Source organism: Tamandua tetradactyla, chromosome 9 (assembly GCF_023851605.1).
Source record: "Tamandua tetradactyla isolate mTamTet1 chromosome 9, mTamTet1.pri, whole genome shotgun sequence".
Lineage (NCBI taxonomy): Eukaryota > Metazoa > Chordata > Mammalia > Pilosa > Myrmecophagidae > Tamandua > Tamandua tetradactyla.
In genome coordinates this window covers 4213427-4234160 of record NC_135335.1, presented here as the reverse complement: position 1 = coordinate 4234160, position 20734 = coordinate 4213427, and the positions used below count along the sequence as shown (strand labels likewise).

The 20734-nt window shown below is 38.4% G+C and overlaps 2 protein-coding genes across 9 annotated transcripts in view; one reads left to right on the top strand and one right to left on the bottom strand.

The window, feature by feature from the left end:
• The window catches only part of PPFIA1 (PPFI scaffold protein A1), a 171007-nt gene that overhangs the window by 140971 nt on the left and 9302 nt on the right, over positions 1–20734 (top strand). For 4 of the 8 annotated variants that reach the window (XM_077115412.1, XM_077115411.1, XM_077115418.1 and 1 more), the window contains 6 exons: positions 4200–4281; positions 4388–4588; positions 6606–6668; positions 13568–13743; positions 13849–13946; positions 16411–16586. In XM_077115412.1, the coding sequence (XP_076971527.1) occupies positions 4200–4281; positions 4388–4588; positions 6606–6668; positions 13568–13743; positions 13849–13946; positions 16411–16586 (796 nt within the window). Of the gene's footprint in view, positions 1–4199; positions 4282–4387; positions 4589–6605; positions 6669–7175; positions 7203–13564; positions 13744–13848; positions 13947–16410; positions 16587–20734 lie in introns of all 8 variants that reach the window. The other 4 variants (XM_077115415.1, XM_077115417.1, XM_077115419.1 and 1 more) reach the window with 3 other exon arrangements.
• LOC143646487 (uncharacterized) overlaps positions 8186–20734 on the bottom strand; it is a 29888-nt gene continuing 17339 nt past the window's right edge. Inside the window, exon 4 of the mRNA XM_077115422.1 lies at positions 8186–8353. Within this exon, the coding sequence (XP_076971537.1) occupies positions 8334–8353 (20 nt within the window). The 3' untranslated portion in view covers positions 8186–8333. The remainder of the gene's footprint in view (positions 8354–20734) is intronic.

Genomic DNA, 20734 nt, shown 5'->3' with positions numbered 1-20734 from the left:
AATAGAAACAGTAAGTTTTGTGGCAGTGTAACATGGTCCCTCCATCCTACCCCCCCAAGTTTGTATATCATGTAGAATTAAAAAGCATAAGCTGGCAAAAATAGGTCACTCTTTATTTTTAATTTACTTTGTAATTCTAAGGAAGTATGCTTGAGTACTTGATGACTACAGATAGCCTTTATTTGAGTACTGCCCTAACCTGTGATTAAATATCAGGGTGCTGTGTGTGTGTGTGTGTGTGGGTGTGTAATTGATGCATCCGGCTCTGCTTTCTGACTGTTGACATTAGCTGAGCTGTAGCTCAGCATCTCAGGCTGGGTCGTTCTTGGTCCTTCATAGTTACAGGTGGGGTGCATGTGCAGGTTCTGGGATGTCCTGGGATGTCCTAGTCACCTAACAGCGAAAATTTCAAAGGACAAAGGTTACTTGTCTTCCTGCAGTGGGTAGTTTAGTTCTTGGTTACTGTCATCAGCCTAGGGTAAAATTGAGTTTAGGAAAATTACTTTATTTATAAATGTGAAAAAATGTTTGCGTTACCCAGAAAAGGTGTTGTGTGAATACAGTTTAGTATTTGGCATTATATATAGATTTAAGAAGGAAAATATGTTTCTCAGGAGTAATTTCTTTTTATTAACCTCCGATTTAATGTATTAAGTTTTCTTTCAATGGCTGAATTTGTACAGCCAAACTGATTCACTTTTGGAGAATTCTCGAGGATCTAACGAATGTTGTGGAGAGCTGATTTTCTAGTTTTATGCATGATGCATGAAAGAGCTCACTGGACACAGGTGCTGGACATTGCTGAGTGCCTCCCTACCCGAAGATGCTACTGGTGTCCAGCAGGTCGGACAGTTTCTCTACAACATCTGTAGCATTCCCTGGTATTATTTAAACTCAGTCTCTTTAGGTAACTTTGTCTTGTAACTGATCTTTTCCCACCTCTCCTTTTTTGATGTTGTAGTGTGATTCCAGGGTAAGTTGATTTGGTTGATTTGCTGAGGGTTGTGTTCGGAAATGGACAGTGTTGGTTGTCGCCAACCATGGGCTCTAAATTGAGTTTTCCAGGATTATCCTTCTGATTTTGATGAGAAATACTGACTCGGTGCTCTGGCCATTTCCACCTCGGGGTGACAACATGCATTTCCTGAGAAACTCCTTCAGTACCCTCTGGTGATGGGACATCAGGCGTGTTTTGCCTAAATGGCAAGGCCATATTTATGAAATAAAACTGAGCTAACTCCTTGTACAAGGAGCCATGGTATTTAAGATGTTAAGTCCCATAAAAATAAAGCATTGTATTTAGTTTGGACAGTAAAGAGAAAGTGCTTCCTTTGTATCCCTTATATAGTATTTGGTCAGCAGAAGCTCATGCCTACTTCTTATTAATAAAACAACTTTACCATTAGGCTTAAGTTTTTATCATAAAAAGTTGTCATTAGTCACAAATTCCATGATCTTTCTGTCTTATGTGTTCCTATTCCCCATAAAATTTAGCATATTTCAAAAATATCTTTCTCCTTTGGCTCTTAGGTTTATTTTTAAAGGCTAGGAAACATGCCCCTTTACAGCAGGATTGTTTAAAATCAATCCTTGGTCCAGTATTTAATCCCTCGAAGATCAGGTTCCCAGGTGAACTTGTTTCATACTGTGTAAAACCAGCTGCAGCAGGCACAGTCAGTTTTGTACTGCAAAAGAGGCAGGGTCACCCCGAGGCTGGCTTCCCTGGTGGTTCTCTGTGGACTGAAGGTGCAGGCCGAGGAAGGCCAAAGAGCGCCGTGGAGCGCTGTGCCGTGGAGTGCCGTGTCTAACGGCAGAGGGAGGAATGCAGAACTGCAGGGATCCTGCTGGCTCTTAGGTTGACTTCTGGCCCAGTGGTTTGGAGCCAGAGCACCACGGCAAATGGTGTACCTTTCAGTCTCCCCAAAGGATGTTGGTATACAACTCAGTCTTCAAAAAGGAGCTCATTGCTTTTGGAGATTTAGGAAGCAGAGGCATTTTAGAAGAGTCCCGTCACCTGTAGTTACTGTGTTTTAAGCTGTCATAGCTAATGGAGTTCTTGTTATGTAGAAATTGGCCTATTAAAGAACACCTCATCCTCTTAGGGGTTGTTGTGAGTTAAATTCCTGTCATATTCATTAGTGGCAGCTATATATAGGAAAATAGGGGAAAATGGATGGTTAATTATTAGAAAGTCATCATACGGGTAAATTTCATAGTTATTAATTTATGCATGTCATAGATTAAGGAAATTGACTTCCTGTGTTAGGGCATTCTCAGTAGCAGGCAAAAGAAATGCAATTCCTTGATCAGGTGAAAAAGACATGTCTTTGTTCAAGCTGCAGGCACCTACCAGGGGCAGATGAGGGGCAGGGTGGGGGTGGGGGCTGCCCCAGGCATCCCTTGGGACTCTGTGCCTCCCGCTCCCCTTCCTCTGCACAGCATCAGGGTGCACTCCTCTTCCCACAGCAGAGGGGCCTTCCCCAGGTGACCAGGGAAAGGGGACTCTCCTTCCTGCCTGGGGTGAAGGCTGGGGTCAGGTTCCAGGTTTGGCCTGGTAAGAGAGGGAGCCATGACAGGCAGGCCTGGGCTGGCCCCTAACTCCCCGAGTCTCCGGGTTGCAGTGACGGAGGGTATAGGTATGTCCAGAACAATACACACCAAATGTTAGTAGTCGTAATGGAATGAAAGGAACATTTAAAACCCCGTATTCCTTGTTTCCCTCCTGACCTGACCACAGGGAAGTCCTTGGTGGCATCCCCAGAGTTCACATTGCTCACTGGGACGGGGTTTGCTGAGGAATTATTTGTGTTACTTTAGTATGACCTACACAGGTTTTTAAAATCAGATATAGCAGCTGTCTTTGAGGTGAAGGTGTCTGAAGGATGCAGAAAGTCACATTTTACTCACTGCAGGTCCCCACTATGTCAAGGGACTTGGTTTCTTTTATTTATGGATGATTTTGCTCTTTTTTAAAATTCAGAAAATGTCATTTTTTAATCCTGCTTGAGATATTGAAATATTTGTTGCATTCTCTGGTACAGTTATTCCTAAATGATTTTTATTGTGCCCCGGAAACCTAAGCCCAACTTAAGAAACAGCAATTTGAAATGTGCATGAAACATTTTCCTTAAAAGGTGAGCTTTAATTGTACCTAGACTTTACAGTCTTAAGGAAAGTCTTCTACTACTATTTAAATTTATTCAGAAGCTGCTTTTTATCTTTAAAAGTAAAAAATTCTTTGGTATGTTCTGCAGGAGTTGTTGCAGAGAAATAACTGACTAAACCTGACTCAGGAACTCAGTGACGTATATGAATGCAAGCTAAATGCGCCTGTCCTTTCGGCCCTCATCCTGTCTTCTCCCTTGTGGTTTTCATTTTTAAAATGATCAGTATCCCTTTGAAAACCTGATAGAGAAAACCACACTTGAGAGTAAGACACATTTAAGAACTTTGTTTTATTTCTTAAATAATTATGTTATTAGTAGGCAGAATAATTTTCAAGATATTAAGAATTACAGTTTCAATATTTAAGATAGAGCATATGGCATATTTCTGATCAAATTAAGCATGTGCAGCCTGGCACCGCCCTGCTTGCTTCCCTGTAGTGGCTGGGTGCGCTAGTGCTGGGCTTGCTGGTCTACCCTGTGCACCCATGCAAGCTGCTGGCATTTAAACATTAGAATGTGAAGCCTCTGGATTAAACCAAACGATGACCCAGTGACTAATTGAGTCACTTAATTTATTCACCTAAATAGCAGCGTCGAATTCAGCTAAATTCCATTTCATAACTTGCTTGCTACCTTAGACCATTATTAGTGTTAAAAATCTACTTGTTCTTTCCTTCCTCCATGGTTTTCTTTTTTTTTTTTTTTTTTGCCTTCCTTCACATTTTCGAGAGGCTCTCACAGAAAAGGGCATCTGTGGACCCCAGATGAGATACACCTTGGATATGAAGGTGGCTGGTTGTTTTAAAGTTGGTCATAATTCTTCAGTTCTTTAAGGAGGTGATTCTCTAGAGAGTCACGTGGTGTCACTGGTTCATTCAGGCATTCTCTGTAGCATCGACAAACCTAGCATTACATGGACAGTATCAAGGATACCACAGATGTAGAAGATTGAAGAAAAATAATACTTTGTAACTTGTTTTACATATGCACATAAAAGTGATTTTTAAGTTTTGAATATCTTATTATTTGCAGGCATGAATTGCTGGAGGAAGCTCGGAGGCAAGGCTTACCTTTTGCACAATGGGATGGGCCCACTGTTGTCGTTTGGCTGGAGGTATATCCGTTTGCTTCTGAGTTGATTGCGCTGCATGTGGTGAATTTATTATTCCATTTCATAGATTATACATCAACTTTTGGACTTTACTCTTTTCTGTCTCCAGCTCTGGGTTGGGATGCCAGCCTGGTACGTGGCGGCCTGCCGAGCAAATGTGAAGAGTGGGGCTATCATGTCAGCCCTGTCAGATACTGAGATACAGCGTGAAATTGGCATCAGCAACCCTTTGCACCGGCTAAAGCTGAGGCTGGCAATTCAGGAAATCATGTCGCTCACCAGTCCTTCAGCTCCTCCTACATCAAGAACGGTACGTTCAAAGGGAAAATTTGTTTATTCTTTTGGAAAACTTCTTTGAAGATACCATCTCCCTGTTTATGTTGCTTGTCCAGTCCTTTGTGAACATATCTAGTAGCGTTTTAATTTAAATCTTAGCATTCAAAGCTATTAGAACTTTAAATTGTGAGAATTAAATGGTTAATAGGTACTTTATTAAATATGTTTGTAAAAGCCTGGTTAGAATGGCATTGTAATATAAAAAGTGTGATTGTTTTTAAAAAACAGTTCAGTTAATTTACAAAATCTGAACAGTCTTCTGTGCCCAATACCTGTCAAGATACGGGGCTTCCGAATGCCTGCCCATTTCTTCCAGCCACTACTCCTTCCCTCAGAGGTCAGCCCCTACCTTCTAACACCAGATGCTTGTACTATCTGTTTTGCACTTAATATATATGGGAACCTACAGTATTTACTCTTTTGTGTCTAGTTTCTTTCACTTGTATGTGTGGACTCATCCATTTTTTTTGCATGTGGATATAGAATTTTAAAGGGTAAGATTCTTGTCTCTGCAGAGAACCTGCTGTTCCAGGTACCTTAGAAGCACCCGTTTTGATGCAGTTGATATACCAATAACAGATGGTTATTACCCGTTCATCAAAACCGGTCCCTAAAGAATTTAATTCTCCCTTCCCTGAAATTCCAATTTGTGAACAATTTTCTGCACACATGGGGGAGGGTTGGAGGTGATTAAACGGCCAGTCACATTGTAATTGGAGTTTGGCTGTATTTGACCTCTTTGGCCTATCAGTGCTTTCCATCCTAGGGGCTGTAAAACTATGGGGAGCTCAGAATTTTAAGGAGTCTATAAATCTGTTGCCATACAATTTTTCTTCATGTGGGAAGTCCTTAAAAGTCCTTAAAAAGTTAGAGACTAACCTAATAGAAACATGAATGGTTGCTGAGAGATAAGAGTAGGGAAACTCCTGATTTCTGAAGGTCATATTGTCTACGTTGACTTAATTCCCACTCTTTGCTCTTGGTCCACTCTGAAGCAGAAATCAACTCCTGTTATTGAAAGGAAAAGCCTCACAGACACAATTCCCTGTGTTCAGGGCACAATTCATGGCTCAGTGTTATCACACAGAAGAAGCATTAATAGTTTCTTTCTTTCTTACTTTCTTTTTTTTATTAAGTGAAAAATGAGGGTAATGTACCTTAAGCCTTTTCTTACTTATTGCTCAGATAGCCTCTATTCAGTGGGGCGATTCACAAACAGTATCAGATTTCTCTACCTTGCCCCCATGGTTTCATGCTAGAGCAGCCTTTCTAGAAGCGAAGTGCTGCTGTGGTTTTTCCAAAGTTTTTATAAAACTTCATTTTTCTTCTTTTGGATTCAATTTAATAAGCAGCGATGAAGAATAGACTTCACATAAGGCAAATTCGTATGTGAAGTTTGGCTTTTGTTATTAAATAGCATCTGGCTTTTGTTGTCAAATGGTGCCATTATTTTTGGCATATTGTTTGGCAATCTTCTTTATTCACTCAGCTGGACTCCCTTCCTCATCACTTCCCTCTACTGAGAAGGCCTGGCCACTGTGGAGCATTTGCTCATGAATAGTCTTACTGTAATTCAGAGTAAGACTCTGTCCTGTACTCGTTGTTAGGCTTTGGATAAGAACCTTTTAAATATACTGAATTAATAATTGAGAATTATTCAGAATTTTCCAAAGTGGAGAATATATTTTCTTCTCTTTATATATGCCATTGCCAGGTGGTAAGCATACCATCCCAAGCCCTAGAAATCATATCCTGTTCTTCTTGAGTTATTGACAACCCTGGGTTGGTAAGGTGGAGTATTCTTAAAAAGGGATGCACCCATGTTAATGTTCTGCCATTTTCTGTATGGACACTTAAAATGAAAAACCTAAGAAGAGCAGCCTTTGCCTCCTCCTGCTCCCCTCTGCACCTGTTGCTCACGCGTTGCCACCTTTCCTCTCTGTCCCTGCTCCCCTTGCCTGGATGTGCGTGGTGCTCTGGGGTCATCTCAGACCACGGGAAATGTCTGGTTAACACACGAAGAAATGGAGACCCTCACAGCCACGCCGCAAACGGTCAGTCCCGCACTGCAGCCTCTGCTTCTCTCGGTTTCCCGCAACCCGGTGTCTGGGCTCTTTGCCTTTTAGTTGGGGTAAAATAAAAAAGTTATTTTACACTAAATTGTTCCAGATAAGTGTTTCCTTAAGGCATTAGTTTAATGTGTGAAAATGGTTTTCTGCTTCATCTTATTTTAGATTTTTTTCCCCCAAGATCTTAAAGTAGCTAGACTGACTCTATTCAGAATACATTCAAACCTCCTTTAAAGGAGACCTCAACTTCGCACTCTATTTTGATGATCTGGCTGTAGTTTTCTCTTTGTATGGATGTACTTGGCATGACAAAAGTCTGTCCCCTGCATGAGAAATGGAAATTGTTGATTTTGCATGAGTTTTGCACGTTGCTTTGATTTTTTTTTCACTCAGTTAAGCCACACTTTCAGTACAAAATTAATTTGCTTGCCTTCCTAAGCTCACCAATACTAATAGTTATGTTCTTTTGCATTCCTAACCACGTAACCTCAGGAAGATGAGGAGGGAAGCTGGGCTCAGGTTGGACACTTTCTATGATATATTCTTCACTTTTTGTACAACAAAAAGCAATTGGAATATGAAAACTAGTAATTTATTTGTTGACATTTTTAGCATCTTAGTGTTTTCAGAGTGTTTCTTAATATTTTCAGATTAAAATTTGAAAGCATTAGTCAAAGCATGGCATTAAAGAGAACGTCTCATGGACAATTTTGAATGTTTCCATATGGGCTCATAAAGTTGTTTTTAAAAATATATAGATTGCTTTGATTAATATAAAATCCTTGATACAGAGTCCTACAGCTTAGACAGTTCCTGAACTTATTATGCCACTCCTCAGTGGTGGTAATGGTAGTTACAAACTCTATTGATGAGAAAATTGTATCCTAATAAATCTCCAGACACAAAAGTTTCATAGTAACTTCACCTCTGTGTTTTTTGTTGGTATTCTACTAAGCATTATTCTAATACTGAGTTGATTTCAAGGCTTTCTTACTAATGGAATTCTCAGAATTTTTCTCTTCTTGCTTAATACACATTTGAATTTTCAGCTCCCCAAATCAGAGAAAGCTCTTTCAGCATTGTCTCACCTTCAATGTTTGTATAAAGTGATAACATTTACAAGGTGTTTATGTGATTGTGAAAACCTTGTGTCTGATGCTCCTTATATACAGGGTATGGACAAATGAGTAAAAAATATAGAGGTAAATAAATAATAGGAGGGACAATGGGTAAAATAAATTGGGTAGATAGAAACACTAATGGTCAATGAGAGGCGGGGGTAAGGTGTATAGTATGTATGAGTTTTTCCTTTTTCTTTTGATATCTTTTTCTGGAGTGATTCATAGGTTCTAAAAAAATCATCATGGTGATGAATACACCACTATGTGATGATACTGTGAGCCATTAATTGTATACATGTATTGAATGTATGTATGTATGTGAAGATTTCTTAATAAAATTAATAATGAACACGGAAAAAAAAATTGTCTCACCTTCAGACCACTTGAATAAATAGCAGTGGCATCTTTACCAGCAAGTTCAAGACATGGCTGTGTGACATGCTTGCATTTAGCATCAAATTATAGACAAGAAAGAGTAGGTGGGCAGTTTTTCTTGAGACACTCACAAATGGCAGGATGTTCAGGGACTTCAGTAGAATAATTGTCTGTCTGGAAAAAATCAGACTAATTTTAAATCAGAATTTTTGTGGTTACAGGTTGATAGTTAAAATATCTGTTCTCCTCTACTTGTACTCCTAATGTATAGCATCTATTCAACCACCTTCTAAAAAAAGAGACAGATGAGGAGCTATAACATTACTGTGTGTTCTTCCCCCCTTAGATTTAGGTTTTTTTTGCCACTACTCCAGGTACATAACCTGATCAATTATTTAACGGAGTCACATATCTCTTTACAGGACCACTAATGCCATCAATGAGTTAGATGTGGGTACATTTAATAATGAAGTATTTTACACTGAGAAGCAAAACTTCATCAGTACCTTAAGATGAAATTCCTCTGCATCAGTGATATAAATTAAATAAGCTTAATATTTACTTTGTGCAATGGAAGCATAAAGAACAATGAACCACGCTCATACGCCAGAATTAGCAAACATTCCATGTTGAATATAAGTGCTTACCACTTTTCTGTCATCCTCTCTTAGGTATATGAGAGGAAAATAAAGAGATTTTCAGGTTTCCTGAAACCTCTAGGCAGAAGTTGTGCAGTATGCCTTCCCTGTAATAGTAGCTATCTCTTAAATAGGGTGAAATTTGACCTGCTCTCTGGCTCTCAGGAAGAAACCCTTTATACCTTTATTTCACAAACAATAACGAAGTACTGGCTGAGCAGAGAGGTTGTACTGCGTATTTTACACAGGTGGTTACCCAAAACTAAATTGTGTTCATAATGACTTCAATGAGGGCAATAGATACTGTGTAGTGAGTTTTCTAGCCCAAATGTTTTTTGACTGTGAGATCCCTGTCGCAGGCTTTCTTCAGAAGGCTATTATATATTATGACAGCCCAACAGAGGGGTGGGTCTACCTGAATTGAGCCTGATCCTTCCAGAAGCTTGTATTATTAACTACTCAAAAGAGTAATAAATAAAGTATAGTGAGTAAATAAATAAATCTGGTTCTGCTTCCTTGTAATTCTCTAGTTATATAGTTTCTTTGCTTTTTGTGTCTAGTTAAGAATACATAATCAAATAAGAATGAGGGCCTTTAATCCTGTATAGCTTAATGTAATGTCTGGATACATCCCAGAGTATATTAAGCAGATAATCAGACAGTATTGACAAAGTCTCTTGAGGGACGGGAGAAAAAATATGGAACTATTCAACTTTACCACCAGGGAAACCCCTAATACTGTGTCAAACATTAGGGACAAATCAATAGGCCAAGCCCTTGATTTTGAGAATTGCTCAAGATCTTCAATGAAGCTTATGTGTGTAATGGAGAAGTTTAGCCTACCTATAGGTATGTCTAAGAGTTACTTCTGGAAGACCTCTTTTGTTGCTCAGATGTGGCCTCACTTTCTCTGAGCCCAACTCTGCAAGTGAAATCACTGCCATCCCCCCTATGTGGGACATGACATCCAGTGGTTAAAGTCTCCCTAGTGACATGGAAAATGATTCCCAGGGATGAGTCTGGCCCTGGCACCATGGGATCAACAATGCCATCCTGACCAAAAGGGAGGAAAGAAATATAACAAGTAAGGTATCAGTGGCTGAGAGAGTTCAGTAGAGTCAAGTGGCTACTCTGGAGGTCACTCTTACGCAAGCTTCAGTTAGACATTGCTACCTACCATAACTTGCCAAACCCCAACTAAAACTATCCCAAGCCAATCCTAAAGAACACCTAGGGCATTATATAAGATTTGACAAAGATTCCATGCACTCGAGTAACCTACAACCTCCAGATGGGTCCCTAGACCAGACAAGTCCTGAAATGCAGAGGGGCCAGGCTTTCAGCTAGTTCCATCGCCCTACCCCATATTATTGACAGCCCCTTCCAACATGAAAACGTTAGAATTGTCATAGCCCAAATTCCCCTAAAGAGTAGGAGAAAGATCAAAGGAGATGGTGGAGTTACATAGGGAAGGTAGGATTTAACAAGTGAGTATGATGGCGGAATCATATATATTGCTATTTCTTTTAGTCTCCAGTAGCTTAGAGCAGCTAGAATTAAAACCCTTAAATAGTGGAATTGTAACCCATATCAAACTCTGAAATCTGTTCTACAACTAATTGTTGCAATGTACTTTGAAATTTTTTGCTTTTTTTAAAATATAAGTTTGTCACAAAAAAAGAAAAAAAAACCTATGTTTTCTAGCCTCCAGTGTTTTGGAGCAGTTAGAAGAAAAAATCTGAAATAGTGGAATGGTAACCAGTAACAGACTCTGAAATCAGTTCTATATCTGCTTGTTGAAGTGTACTTTGAAAATCACTGCTTTTTCCTTCTTTTCTTTGTATGTATGTTATATTTAACAATAAAAAATGTTTTTTTAAAAAAGAATACATAATCAGCAAGCAAGAAAACAATACCAGATATTCATTAATGTAAATATTAGGCCTGTGGGTGTACGGCTTGAAAGTGTGAAAATACGTGGTGATATTGTTAGATTTGTTGATAATTACCCAAAAATATTTTATGTCATTCATGGTTACTTAGAGAAAGTAGTAAAATGTTTTTTTTCTATTAGAATTTGAACATTTTTGTTGGCATTTGATTGGAACAACATGATTAGAGCAAATAATAATTAAATTGGATTGGAGACCACAGTTTGAAGATGGAACATGGTAGTTGAGAGTTTTTATTTCTGAGGATGCTATAATGTTACTACAGAATTTCTGTGACAGTAGCTTAGTCTTCCTGGACTAGAAAACATCAGATATGTTTGCTTATGCATATCATGTGTTTATTTCTTTTTCTGTGTACAAATCTTCACATATCCTATTAGATTTATCCTTAAGGATTTCCTGGTTTTCAATGCTATTATAAATGGTCATTTGTTTAATTTCAGTTTACAGTTGTTCTTTGTTAGAATTTAGAAATACAGTTCATTTTTGGATATTAACCTTTTATCCTGCAACTTGACTAAACACTATTAGTTCTGAGACTTGTGTTGTAGATTCATTTCCTATATAGATGATTTCATCTGGAAATAAAGACATTTTTCTAATTCATGTGCTTTTTATTTCTCTTTCTCGCCTTATTATAGTGGCTAGAGCCTTCAGTACAGTGTTGATTAAAAATGGGGGGAGCGGACATCCTTCCCTTGTTCCCAATCTTAAGGGAAAGCTTTCAATCTTTCACCATTAAGTAAGATGCTAGCTGCAGGGTTTTTGTAGGTACCTGGTTCAGGTTGAGACCATGTTCTGCCATTCCTAGATTGCTGAGAGTTCCATAAATGAGCGACAAATTTTGTCAGGTGCTTTTTCTTTATCTTTTGAAATGGTGATAATGTTTCTCTTTATCCTTAACCAGTTTGTTGATCTGGTGAATTACACTGATTATCAAATATTGCACCAAGCTGTGTTCCTGGGGGAAACCCTATTTGTCATGTGTTTTCCTTTTTATATATTGTTGATTTGATTTGATAATATTTTGTTAAGGGTTTTTGCTTCTGCGTCCATTAGGAATACCGGTCTGCAGTTCTCTTTTCCTATAATATTTTGTCTGGTTTTGGTATCAGGGTAATGCCAATCTCATAAAATAAGTTAGAATGTTTCTTCCTCTTCAGTCTATCTTTTAATATTTTGTGTAAAATTATCATTTTTCCTTCAATGTTTGGTATTACTCACCAGTGATACCATTTGAGCTGTAAATTTGTGTGCATGTGTGTGTGTGTGTGTGTGTGTGTGTGTGTGTGTGTGTGTAGGGAAGGTTTAATTTCCAGGAGATACAGGATTATTTTAGGTTAGTTGTGTCTTACTGAGTGGACTTTGGCAGTTTATGTTTTTCGAAGAGATTTTCTTTTCTTTTTTTTTTTTTCGAAGAGATTTTCATTTGATGTAAGTTGCTAGTTTATTCTCTTTTCAGTGTCTGTAGGATCTGTGCTGATGTCTCCTTTTTCATTCTTGATATTGGCAATTTAGATTTTCTCTTTTCTTGATCAGTCTAGCTAGGAGCTTGTTAATTTTAATGATACTCACAAAGAACCAGAGTTTAATTTCATAGGTTTATTTTCTGTTGTTTGTTTTGTTTTTATTTTCCTGTTTCATTGATCTCTGCTCTATCTTTTATTTTCCTCCTTCCACTTGTTTTGGGTTTCATTTGTTCTTCTTTTTCTAGTTTCTAAGGACATAATATTAAATCATTGATTTGCTACCTTCATTTCTAATATAAGCATTTAATGCTATGAATTTCCCTTAAAGGACTCCTTTAGCTGTGTCCCACGAATTTTAGTTATATTGTGTTTTCATTTTCATTCCATTCAATGTATTTTCTAATTCTTTGTGATTTCTTCTTTGACACATGGGTTTGTGATTTAGAAGTATGCTAACTTTCAAATATTTGGGGCTTTTCAAGATATCTTGTCTAGTATTGATTTCTAATTTAATTTTCTTGAAGCCAAAGAACAGTTTCTTTAAATTTGTTGAGATTTGTCTGTCTTGGCAAATATTTTATATGCACTTGAAAGAATGTGGTGTATTCTCTTCTTGTTGGGTGGAGTGTTCTGTAAGTGTCTGTTAGGCCAGTTGGTAGGTAGCCGTGTTTAGGACTTCTGTATCCCTACCGGCTTTTCTTTCCTTCTTTTCCTTTCCTCTTCTCCCCTCTTTTCCTCCAGTCAATTACTGAAAGAGGAGTTTTAAAGTCTCCCAACCATAATTGTGGGTATGTCTGTTTCTCTTTTTAGTTCTATCAATTGTTGCTTTATCTCTTTTTTAAAAACTTTCTCTTCTTTTTAGTTAGCTTTTTTAGATTCTGAAATTAACAGATGTTTTATTTAGGAAATTTGGAAAATAAAGTGCTAAAAATAAAAAATATCCAGAGGTATTTTTAACGAGTACAATTGGAGTGACCCTTCAAACTTGTTCATGAGCCGTGACCATTCTTTGCTGTCACGAGAGAACCGTTTCAGAAAGGAAATTTGACATTAATTACAGTTTTGTTGTGATTTTGTAAGTAAGTTAAATTTATAGGCACAAGTGAGTCATAGAGTTTTAACAATTTCATTCCTTTTGTGTAAAATGTTTATAAACAGATATAAAAGATAGTAAATATGAGATAAAATGTTGAATTTAAAGAGCTATGCAGTCATTATCCTTTACGAATATGTGACATTTAAAATCAGTTTAAAGGTTATTGAAGCTCCCGTTGTGATCACTTCCGTGGATTTTATTCTGAATTAATCTGCTTCATTTTTTAAAAGCAGACACTCGCATATGGGGACATGAACCATGAGTGGATCGGCAACGAATGGCTCCCCAGCCTGGGCCTTCCACAGTACCGCAGCTACTTCATGGAGTGCCTTGTGGACGCGAGGATGCTGGACCACCTGACTAAAAAGGACCTTCGAGGGCAGCTAAAAATGGTTGACAGTTTTCACAGGTGATTTAAGGCAAATCAGTTCTTACTAATTAGCTGAGAGATAGTTGCTTATTGCCATTTTAAAATAGTCTTTCTAATTTATGTGTTTGTTTGTTTGGTAAATAGGAACAGTTTTCAGTGTGGAATTATGTGCCTGCGAAGGTTAAACTATGACCGGAAAGAACTGGAAAGAAAAAGAGAAGAAAGCCAGAATGATATAAAAGGCTAGTATATAATTTATTATTATATTTTTTCAAATGCATGGGCCAGGAATTAAACCTGGGTCTCCCATATGGTAGGTGAGAATTCTATAACTGAACTACCCATGTAGCCCCTAGAATATTATTTTTAACTGATTGGGTATATACCTGCTTCCCAGTGTATTAGCACCTTTGGTGACTTCCTTTTTTTTTTTCTTTTTTAACTTTTTTATTGTATAGTATAACATATACAAAGCAAAGAAATAAAAAAGCAATAGTTTTTTAAAGCACTCTTCAACAAGTAGTTACAGGACAGATCCCAAAGTTTGTCATGGGCTACCATATGATCCTCTCAGATTTTCTTCCTTCTAGCTGTTCCAAAATATAGGAGGATAGAAGGCTTATATATATTTTTATCATCACAATTGACATTTTTTCCTTCTTTATTTTTGTGAAAAATAACATATATACAAAAAAGCAATAAATTTCAAAGCATAGCACCCCAGTTAGTTATAGAGGGTTCGACATGAGTTACAACTCCACAATGATAGGTTTCTACTTTTAGCTGCTCTAAGATACTGGAGACTAAAAGAGATATCAATTTAATGATTCAGTTTTCATAGTCATTTGTTAAATCCTATCTTTACTGTATAGCTCCACCATCACCTTTGATCTTTCCATCCCTTTCTTTAGGGATGTTTGGGCTTGTGGCTATTTGAAATTTGTCATGTTGAAAAGGTCTGTCACTAATATAGGGTAGGGAGATGGAATTCTCTGATGTTCTGGGCAGACCGGCTCTAGGTTTCAGGACTTATCTGGACCAGGGACCCATCTGGAGGTTGTAGTTTCTGGAAAGTTACTTTGGTGATTTTTTATCTTTAAAACATCACAAAAGGTTTAGGTAGAGAAAACTACTCTGGTGTCATACAGGAGGGAGGGATGGAAATGAGTACATTTCAGCGCCTCAACATTGCCCCTATCAGTCTCAAGTAAGAAGTTTCCCTGTGGCTTTGGAAATTTCCTGTTGTTATGACCTCTGTCCTCTTTCATTCAGAAATGCTGTTATACATTGTTAAATAACAAGAGAGCACAGATGACAAGACCCTGCTGCTTGCCTGCTTGCTATATTTATCACAGTTAACTGTGATAAATAGAAGCTATATTTGGGGTATGAGAAGCTTTGGAAACTCGGAAGAAAACTGTGCAGCTCAGCTCTCAGGGTGCAGGGAAAGCTTCACAGTTAACATTTTGGGGGGGTGTGGAAAGAAAATCCATTTCAGTTAGAAAACAAAGGCAGGGGGCTGCAGGAGGGCTTGGGATGTTCAGCTGGAAGACATGGAACTTTGTCTTCTGGGAGAACTGCGCACTCAGCTCTCCGCTACGAGGGAGCAAGTGCCTGAAGTCTTACGCTCAAGTAAAATCTCTCCGAGCGCCTGGGCTGTGAGGAAATCATCAATGACAGAATTAGTAATAATGACTGGTGACGCGGGTGGAACAACTCTCAGGTGCCAGGCTCTGACCCCAGCACCTCCACACCACGATGCACTCATCATCACCACTGCCCTACATGCTGTTTTATGCCCCATTTTCACGACTAAAATATCTAAACATAGAGTTTCTAGGGGGACGTTGTCCCTTCAAAGGGTGGTCACTCATGATTGAGTTAGTGTGAAGCATGAGAATAATCACGTGCATTTGTACACACGCGCATGCGCACACACACACACACACACACACACACACACACTAGTGACCTTTTATCCAGAAAACGGCATGGGAAATAAAATATGCCAACCATTTCATTTGTTTTTTTGTATATATTTTAAATCCTTTTACACTTGACAAAAGCTGTTTTTGGAAGTGATTGTGATTATATGGGTATTTTTACTGGCTATTTTTAGATCTCTTATAGAACAAATTTAATACATTAATTTGCATAAGCTAAAATTTTTCCCAAAGTGTCTAGTATGCTAGAGAACATCTTTATGTTTCTCTTTTTTTAAAATGGGGAAGCGTAAGCAAGGGTTTAAGACCAGAAATGAGAGGTTTGTGCTGAATTCAGCAAGGTGGTCAGAGATGGTACAAGTTGCTTTTATGATGTCAAGGAAGTGTTTTCTATCGTAGGTATTCAAATTTTTATTTGTCCTTTTGGTTTCTGACTCCAGGATCCTCATCATTTTCTACTCTAGAATAAAATGTACATAGTAAGTTCATTCCCCTTGGGGGTTCACTTGAAGGGCCAGTTCTAATGAGAGAGTCTTTGTTAGAGTGGAGAAGGCCCATGCAGCTGTGTCTAAGGGCAGCATGTGGTGGTTTGTCCATTTAGCTGTGTCTTCTAGCACTTATGGGATCAAATCTTTTATTCGATCTATACTATTTGATGCTACTGTATGATCCGTAGTAGCAATCTTTCTCCTGCATTAGAGGGTGTGAGTCATGAAGACCGCTTTCTGAAGCCACTTTTATTTTTGTTTTTATTCTTCTGCAGATGTCCTTGTCTGGAGCAATGAACGAGTGATTCGCTGGGTCCTGTCGATTGGTCTGAAAGAGTATGCAAACAATCTTTCAGAGAGTGGCGTGCATGGTGCACTTGTGGCCTTAGATGAAACCTTTGATTTCAGCGCAATGGCCTTGTTGTTACAGATCCCTACACAGAATGCGCAGGTGAGTGCGGGAAGCTTTTGATGGAACCCAGGTGCTAAATGGAGTCTCTTGGTTATAGGCCGTTAGTTATCTGTTTGCGTAGAAAGAAAACGTAACAGGAAAACTCAGACAATGAGCAATCTCTTTTCCATAACTAATCTGAAATATAATAGTTTAATCAGCAACACTCGCTTTTTCATTATTTCTGCTTACCCTCTTTTCATTTTCTCTGGTGAGCCTGAGAGTATTGTTATAAACAAATGAGAAAAATAAATTTGTGTACATATGTTCAGAAGAGCAGCATTTATTTCATTCTTACATGGAAAGAGAAACTGTTTTAGGTGTGTCACTTGCAGGTTTCTATTCAGCTTTGCTTCTGTGGTATTCCCTTGTATAATTGTTTTTGAATCATGGGCCCATTTGAGAATCAGGAAATGTTTTTTTTTAATCTATAGAACATTGCATATCTTTTGTCAGTAACCTACCCCTGCCCCCACCCCAATGCCAACCTGTGCAGCAAATTTTTTTTTTCAATTTTATTGGGATATATTCACACACTACCCAGACCCTCCAAAGCATACAATCACTGGCTCACAGTATCGTCACATAGTTATGCATGCATACCCATGATCAATTTTAGAACATTTTCATTAGTCCAGAACAGAAATAAGAATAAAAAATAAAACCCAAAATCCTCCTATAATCCCTTATCACACTACTGTTGACCTATAGTATTGGTGTAGTAAATTTGTTATTGTTGCTGAAAGAATATTAAAATATTACTATCAGTTATAGTCCATAGTTTGCAGTAGCTATGTTTTTTCCCCATATAACCCTCTATTTTTTTTTTACATTTGAAGTAGTTTAAGCTAGAATTTATTTACATACGTGACTTTCTTTAAATGACAACTTTAAATCAAATTCACCTACAATAAATCACTATTACTTCTAATCCCCGTAATGAGCTACCATCACCTCTGTCCATTCCCACATATTTAAGTTCAGCTTTGATAAGTTCAGCTTTGTACTAATTTTGTACATATTAGTAACCACTCCCCCATCTCTAGCTTCTGTCTGTAGATGCCTCATATCGTACATTTTAAGACTCTTGAGTTTACATGTCCTAGTTAGTTCCTATCAGTGAAACCATACAATATCTATCTTTCTGTGTCTGGCTTACTTCACTCAGCACTGTGTTCCCAGAGCTCATCCCTGTTGCCACACGCTTCAGGACCTCCTTCCTTCTTACTGCTGCGTAACATTCCGTCGTGTGTAGACACCACATTTTGTTCATCCACTCATCTGTTGATGGACTCTTGGATTGTTTCTATCTTTTTGCAATTGTGAATAATGCCACTATCAACATCAGTGTACTGATGTCTGTTTGCATCCTGCTTTCAGATCTTCTGGGTATATACTGAGTACCAGAATTGTTGGGATGAAGGGTTTCCTAAGGATCCGCCAAACTATCTTCCACAGTGGCTGTACCATTTGACGTTCCCCCCAGCAGTGAATAAGTGTTCTTATTTCTCCACATCCTCTCCAATATTTGTAGTTTCCTGTTTGTTTAATAGCAGCAATTTTTTTTAATCAAACCAAAACAACATACAAACATGAACATTCTTAACATATAAACGTTCTGTGCATGGTGTACAATCAGTGGCTCACAATATCATCACATAGTTGTATATTCCTCACCATGATCATTTTTTAGAACATTTGCATCACTCCAGAAAAAGAGGTAAAAAGAGAAAAGAAAATACTCATACATACCTTACCCCTTACCCTCCCTCTCATTGACCACTAGTATTTCCATCTACTCAATAGATTTTAACCTTTAATGCCTCTATTTTTTTTCTATACCCCTTACCACTCCCTTTCATTGTTCACTAGTATTTCAATCTATTCAATTTATTTTAACATTTGTTCCCCCATTATTTATTTATTTTTAATCCATCTTTTTCACTCGTCTGCCAGTATCATAGATGAAAGGAGCATCAGACACAAGGTTTTCACACTCACATAGTCAAATTGCGAAAGCTGTATCATTATACGTTCATCTTCAAGATACATGGCTATTGGAACATAGCTCTACAGTTTCAGGCACTTCCCTCTAGCCTTTTCAATACACCTTAAACTAAAAAGGGGATATCTATAAAATGCAGAAAAATAACCTTCAGGATAACCTCTTGACTTTGTTTGAAATCTCTCAGCCACTGACACTTTATTTCATCTCATTTCTCTCTTCCCCCTTTCGGTCGAGAAGGCTTTCTCAATCCCTTGATGCTGAGTCCCAGATCATTCTAGGATTTCTGTCCCACGTTGCCAGGATGGTTTACACCCCCTGGAAGTCATATCCCATGTAGCGAGGGGTAGGGTGGTGAATTTGCTTGCTGTGTTGGTTGAGAGAGAGATAAGCCACATCTGAGCAACAAAAGAGGTTCTCTGGGGGTGACTCTAAGGCCTAATTTTAAGTAGGCTTAGTCTATTCGTGGCAGGGATAAGTTTCATATGAACAAACCCCAAGATTGAGGGCTTGGCCTATTGATTTGGTTGTTCCCACTGCTTGCGAGAATATCAGGAATTTTCCAAATGGGGAAGCTGAATTTTCCCCGTTTCTCTCTGTTCCCCCAAGGGGACTTTGCAAATGCTTTCTTATTCACTGTTCAAATCAATTGTCTATCTTCCCTTCTGGTTTCATTTGTGCCCCCAGCCCTCCTCCCTCTCATTCTCACAATCAGCTTCATTGAGTGTGTGTTCTAGTTTGCTAGCTGCCAGAAACACAAAAGCTTTTAAAAATGGAAATCTAATTAGATGCTAGTTTACAGTTCCAAGGCTGAGAAAATATCCCAATTAAAACAAGTCTATAGAAATGTCCAATCTAAGGCATCCAGGGAGTCCAAGTTCAGGGTTTCTCAAGTGAGGAGGCACATGGTGAACACAGAGTTTCTTTCTCATCTGGAAAGGCACATGGTGAACACAGTCAGGGTTCCTCTCTCATCTGGAAGGGCACATGGCAAACACAGTGTCCTCTGCTAGCTTCTTCTCCTGGCTTCCTGTTTCATGATGCTCCCCAGGAGGCATTTTCCTTCTTCATCTCCAAAGGTTGCTGGCTGGTGGACTCTGCTTCTCGTGGTTATGTCGTTCTGCTCTGCTCTCTCTGAATCTCTCATTCTCCAAAGTGTTTCCTCTATTATAGGACTCCAGAAACTTTTTAAGACCCACCCAAATGGATGGAGACATGTCGTCACCTAATCCAGTTTAACAACCACTTTTGATTGAATCATATCTGCAGGGAGATGATCTGATTACAGTTTCAAGCATACAGTATTGAATAGGGATTATTCTGCCTTTACAAAATGGGGTTTTGATTAAAACATGGCTTTTCTAGGGGTCATACATCCTTTCAAACCAGCACAGTGTACTAACGTTTTTGTACTACAATTAGGTAGTACTGTGCTATCCATTTCTGAATTTTTACAATCAGTCCTGTTGTACAATCTGAATCCCTTCAGCTCCAAATACCCAAAATCTACCCTATTTCTATCTCCTGATGGCTTCTGTTCTTTTTCTTTTTTGGTATGGGCAGGCACTGGAATCAAACCTGGGTCTCCAGTATGGTAGGCAAGAACTCTGCCACTGAGCCACCATGGCCCACCCCTTGTTCTTAACTGAAATTCTCGAAGTTAATTCATTAATGTTAGTTCATATCAGTGAGACCATACAGCATTTGTCCTTTTGTTTCTGGAATAGTGGCCATTCTTAATAGATCTGAGGTGATATCTCATTGTGGTTTTGGTTGAGAATCTTCAGGTACTTTTTTAGCCATTTGTATTTCCTCTTTGGAGAAATGTCTAGTCACATCTTTTGCCCATTTTATAATTGGGTTGTCTGTCCTTTTATTGTTGAGTTGTAGGATTTCTTTATATATGTTGGATAGCAAACCCTTATCAGATGTATGGCTTCCAGATATTCTCTCCCATTAAATTGGCTGCCTCTTCACCTTTTTGACAAAGTTCTTTGAGGCACAGAAGTATTCAGTCTTGAGGAGTTCCCATTTATCTATTCCTTCTTTTGTTGCTGGTGCTTTGGGTGTAAGGTCTAAGAAGATATCTTGTATCACTAGGTCTTGAAGATGTTTCCCTGTATTTTCTTATAGGAATTTTATA